Source organism: Anastrepha obliqua, chromosome 4 (genome assembly GCF_027943255.1).
Source record: "Anastrepha obliqua isolate idAnaObli1 chromosome 4, idAnaObli1_1.0, whole genome shotgun sequence".
NCBI classification, from domain to species: Eukaryota; Metazoa; Arthropoda; class Insecta; order Diptera; family Tephritidae; genus Anastrepha; species Anastrepha obliqua.
In genome coordinates, this window is record NC_072895.1 from 36721943 (window position 1) to 36727597 (window position 5655).

General features: G+C 43.0%; 1 protein-coding gene across 1 annotated transcript; it reads left to right on the forward strand.

Moving 5' to 3' along the window:
* The first annotated feature begins 535 nt into the window (after window positions 1-535).
* On the forward strand, window positions 536-3096 carry LOC129245380 (phenoloxidase 2-like). The gene is made up of 4 exons (XM_054883498.1): window positions 536-1592; window positions 1666-2287; window positions 2358-2593; window positions 2662-3096. Exons 1-4 carry the CDS (start codon window positions 612-614, stop codon window positions 2863-2865), a joined length of 2043 nt encoding a protein of 680 aa, XP_054739473.1. The 5' UTR covers window positions 536-611; the 3' UTR covers window positions 2866-3096.
* Window positions 3097-5655: the final 2559 nt, after the last annotated feature.

The window sequence follows — 5655 nt, forward strand, 5'->3', positions numbered from 1 at the left end:
ATATGAATTTGGTGTACGTTCTAACCAGCCCAGACATACCTACTTAATTACATATTTGAAAATGATCAAAAGTTATACATGCATATACATATAAATATATATTAAAAATGTAGACAGATTAATAGCAGAAATATAAATTTATGGAATTTAATCCAAACGATTAGAGAAATGGTTGAATTTTTTCGGAATACCACACAAAACAAAAGGTATGTCGATTGCTCGTATTTGCTCTGCATTCACATGCCTTCCTCATTTTCCAGTTTTGGGCAGCAGATATGACATTTGTGTCAATTTGTGGTTCTGTATGTAGGTACTCCTTTCCACTTTTTATCACACCAATTTCGACATGAATGCCTATGGAAATGTGCATACACATACACACATGTGTATGTATATGAGTGTGGATGAATTTGGATGGTCGAGGAGACCGAAAAATATTTCACCACCGAAAAACGCGATAAGTCGCCAGCAGCTCTATGAGTAGTATAAAAGCGTGAATTTCCTAGTCCAATTCATCAGTTTCGCGTTGAAACTACAACTACCACTTCCTACATTTAGCACAAGCTTAGGTTTTCTTGTTTGTTAAAGAAACTTTTTCATCATCGTTAATCATGGCTGACCGAAAGAATCTGCTGTTGCTCTTCGATCGTCCTAACGAGCCCATTTTCATGGAGAAGGGACAAGCTGCAGTGTTCGATGTGCCCGACAAATTCCTCACGGATCGCTATCGCCCCATCAGCAATGAGGTTCAAAGTCGTTTCGGTGAAAAGGCAGAGCAACGCATTCCCGTTCGAGATATATCCATTCCGGATCTGCGTTTACCCATGTCACTACCGCGAGATGCGCAATTTTCTCTTTTCATTCCGGCTCATCGTCGTATTGCTGGTCGTCTGATTGACATTTTCATGGGTGTGCGCTCCATTGAGGATCTTCAGAGTGTGGCTGTGTATGCTCGCGATCGTTTGAATCCGTATTTGTTCAATTATGCACTGTCGGTGGCGCTGCTACATCGTGCGGACACTAAAGGAATGGATCTTCCATCTTTTGCACAGAACTTCCCCGACAAGTTTGTGGACTCCCGTGTTTTCCGTCAAGTTCGAGAGGAAGCTACCGTTGTTCCTGAGGGATCACGTATGCCCATTACAATTCCACGCGATTACACTGCTTCTGATCTAGAGCCTGAGCATCGGCTTTGGTATTTCCGTGAAGATCTTGGCATCAATCTCCATCATTGGCATTGGCATTTGGTGTATCCCTTTGAAGCCGGCGATCGTGCCATTGTGAACAAGGATCGTCGTGGTGAACTCTTCTATTACATGCATCAACAAGTGGTAGCTCGTTATAACTTGGAACGTTTCAGCAATAATCTGGCTCGTGTTGTGCGCTTCAACAATTTGCGCGAACCTATCCAGGAGGGGTACTTCCCCAAAATGGACTCGTTGGTGGCGAGTCGCGCTTGGCCACCACGTTTTGAGGATACAAAACTGTCAGACCTTAACCGAGAGTTGGACCAAATTAATCTGGATGTGAGTGACATGGAGCGCTGGAGCGATCGTATATTTGAAGCCATATCGCAAGGCTTTGCCACTGATGTAAGTTTACTCCGCACCTACTTATCTATCTCCAAAATATACAATAAAACTAACAAAATGTTTCTTAATTCAGGAAAGTGGCAATCAGATACCACTGGACGAAGTTCGTGGTATTGATATTTTGGGCAACATAATGGAATCGTCTATTATTTCCCCAAACCGGAGCTTGTATGGTGACTTTCATAACATGGGCCACGTGTTCATTTCATACTCTCACGATCCCGATCATCGTCATTTGGAGTCCTTCGGCGTAATGGGTGATTCTGCTACTGCCATGCGGGACCCCGTTTTCTACAGATGGCACGCATACATCGATGATATCTTCCAGGAACACAAAACTCGTCTCACGCCATACACTCTACCAGAGCTCAGTTACCAGGGTGTCTCTGTCACTGGTGTGCAAGTGGCTCCCGAAGGAGGTCAGCCAAATGTTCTTCAAACTTTCTGGCAACAATCAGATGTTGACCTCTCACGGGGAATGGACTTTGTGCCACGTGGAAATGTGTTTGCTCGTTTCACTCATCTCCAACATACTCCATTCACCTACACAATCAACGTCAACAACGACGGTGGTGCGCAACGTTTCGGTACAGTACGAATCTTCCTGGGACCAAAGACAGATGAGCGCGGCCAAGGAATGCTCTTCAAAGACCAACGTCTGCTGATGATAGAACTAGACAAATTCATTGTGTCACGTAAGTATTTTACTATTATTCACCTATACATGCACACAGGGGTCACTGCTAACTTGAATTCAATCAACAGTAAACCCTGGCCAAAATACCATTCGACGTCGATCCACTGAGTCCAGTGTTACCATTCCCTTCGAACGCACATTCCGCGATTTAGACACCAATCGACCGGCCGCCGGTAGCGCCGATGAGTTAGAATTCAACTTTTGTGGTTGTGGATGGCCTAATCATATGCTCATCCCGAAAGGTTTACCCGAAGGTCTTCGCTGCGAGTTGTTTGTTATGGTATCCGACTATGATCAGGATAGGGTAAGAGAAAAGACTTTGATTGAAAATCTTACTTTTTCGCGTATGCTAATCTTTTACTTTTGTGTTAGGTCGAGCAACAATTGGTGGGTACGTGCAGTGATGCTGCATCCTACTGCGGCGTGCGTGATCGCCTCTATCCAGACCGTCGTGCTATGGGCTATCCATTCGACCGTCTGGCTCGCTCAGGTGCTGACCGCCTTGTCAACTTCTTGACTCCGAATATGAGCATAGTGGATGTGGTAGTGCGTCACGATAACCGCGTTGTGACGTAATCAACGAACACTTGGAAGGAATTGATCAACTTTACCCGCTAGACTTACGATTACACAGCAATGGACATCTTTTAAACTCAAACACATTGACATGATATGAATTCGATTTACGAAATGTTACCCACGGCTCCGTCTGCGAAATGTTATTTGTTTTAACATAACTCAACCGGAGCCATTGATATTTGTTCTAATAAAAATTTTCCTTATATCACTGAATAAAATTTATTCAATTATTGGTTGGTATTCTCTGATGGTCTATGTAAATATACTTTCATGGTTAGCCCAATGGTGCGCCACTCAAGTAAAATACTTTAAGTTTTATCTTTGCGTAATAGCAAATCAAAAATGCGCAAAAGTCTTTGTCAATAACAAAAGGCAATGAATAGGAGCTTTGCCGCATCCACACCATAACTTCAATATCGGCCTCCTTACTTTTTTTCACCAAAATGATATCGCACCTCATCGATGGGGTGTACATGAGATCCAGGAGCATTAACTGCGGTGATAAATGGATACACTTCGGTGGATTACTTCAGCTATTTCCAGTCGTACGAGCAAATTTTAAATACCTGGTGGAGTTAGAGCCAGATTTTTATAAGGGTTTATAATACAATTTCGCTCATGTTTCAATGATTATTGATACACCCGTGCAAATAAAAAGCCTGCGATTTCCGAATATTTGGATCTCTTGTAACTCAATATCTTGATTTGGTTATCGATTTTATAAGGATTTCTTAATTATCTGAAACTAAGCTGTATACCTCATACCAACTGTGTGCATGAAACATTAAGTTGTAGAAAATTTTGTTTCAGAACAAGCGAAAGTCAAGTAAATTTCTACATATACAGGGTCTCTAAAGCTTGAGTTTTTTAAACACAAATTAAAAATATATTCAATATATGGATAAAAGTACCCCCATAATTATTATATTTTTTAGTGATAAAAGCATTTATATTTAGTAGGTCCACCATTTGCTTTGTCAACAGCCACAATCCTCTGGGCATGCTGCGTACAGGCTTTGCACACTCGGCTGTATTTATGGCGCTCCACTCGTGAATTAAAGCATTTTTTTAGAGCTGTTTGCGATGTTATGTTGTGTTTCTTTACCTTACGTTCTGAAATAGCGTACATGTGCTCTATGGGGTTTAGATCTAGAGGCGGTGCTGGCCAATCTAACAAATCGAGGTTATTGTCTCTAAATCAACGCATCATATGTAGTTTCTGAATTTTGACAAGGAGCATTGTCTTGTTGAACTCTATCTAAATTAGTGTCGCGTTAACAAAGGCAAAATTACAGTTTTTAATTTATGCATTTATGCACTTTTGACTGTCCATGCGACCCTCGCAAATGAACATTTCGCCGACACCATCGGCAGCCACACAGCCCCAGATCATAATGCTACCACGCAATCTAGATGGCATTCCTGGCAATTCCTCGCCTAACGAACGTCGCACCAATTGTTGTGATGCCACTACACTTCTATACTCAAGGATTTCGTATAAATTCTGCTGCATATATCGAGGTTCTGGAGAAATTAGTGAATCCTTGGATTGATAGTGTATGGGATGACAGCCGACTATGCTGCTTCACACAAAGTGATGGCGACACAACATTGGATGGCTGAAAATGTCCACAACCACACACACCGAACTCATAAAGGCCGAATAGGCCTTTGTTTTTTTATCCGAAGGGGGAATCTTAGATACCATCAATATAGACGGCATGTACGATTCATACTGATCACTAAAAGTACACCTCATTCGGGGCCACGCACTGTCAGTATTATCGCACGAAACTGGACTTGCGAAACATTACACCGACCTCTGTAGCTTTAGCTTGCCCTGCGGTACCGCCGTTTAAGCATTCCATCGCAGCGCCAAGCTAGCCAGTATGGATCTTCATATATGTTTCTGTTAGTGTCTATCCATCGTTACTTGTTTGCCTTTTTTCCTTACTGCGTTGCCATTCTTATTTCCGCAGTTCCTGTAATGCATTCGCGAACCATTCTCTCTTCTTGGCCCACACCAACTTCGGCTGAAGCATGTTACTTGCAATGTTGCCTGGAGTTACTCTTTTATTATTTCTTCGATAGACATTCTTTCAGATACGTATCTCGGGCAGAGAAGAAGATATGCTCCGCGTTCTCACTACAGCTGCCGCAGAGCAAGCAGTCTGCTGCATCGACGTTGCCGGATCTTTGAAGATACTCTCTGTAGCATCCATGCCCCGTCAGGAATTGCGCCAGGTAGTAATTGTTGTCACCATGTCTTCTCTCAATCTATGCCTGTACGCTTCTGAGAGAAGACGCGTCTTATGCGTCCACCTCTCTTTTGTCGCAAGTCCTAGCGATTTTGCCACTCTTTTATGCTCCCCCTGTCTTTCCTCATTACGCTCTTCCGCCGTTAGTCGCCTGTTTAGGCTTTTGGCTTCGTCGCAGACTCTACCCAGATCGGAGGCTATTTTATCTGGTGTCATGACCCGATATGACACACACTGCTTCATACGACACTGTCCTGAAAGCACCGGCAACTCTAAGAGCGCTTAGTCTAAAAACTATTTCCGCCATATGGGTGCTGCATATAGTACATGCGTGTAGCCTGGGTAACTTCTGCTCTGAGTGTGACCACCAATGTTGGCCGTTACCATGACTGCCTTTTCACATGCTTTTTTCATGTGCTCCTTGAAGCTTAGTCGAGCAACGATCATAACACCCAAATATAATAGGAGACTGGAGCCGGATCGCGGAGGTTATTGCAGCTAGTGGAAATTTTACTGAATGATTTTATGG

Coding starts and splice junctions, on each gene's coding strand:
- LOC129245380 (XM_054883498.1), top strand. CDS start 612: ATGGCTGACCGAAAGAATCTGCTGTTGCTCTTCGATCGTCCTAACGAG. Junction 1,593..1,665: donor CGCAAGGCTTTGCCACTGAT/GTAAGTTTACTC, acceptor TTCTTAATTCAG/GAAAGTGGCAATCAGATACC. Junction 2,594..2,661: donor CCGACTATGATCAGGATAGG/GTAAGAGAAAAG, acceptor CTTTTGTGTTAG/GTCGAGCAACAATTGGTGGG.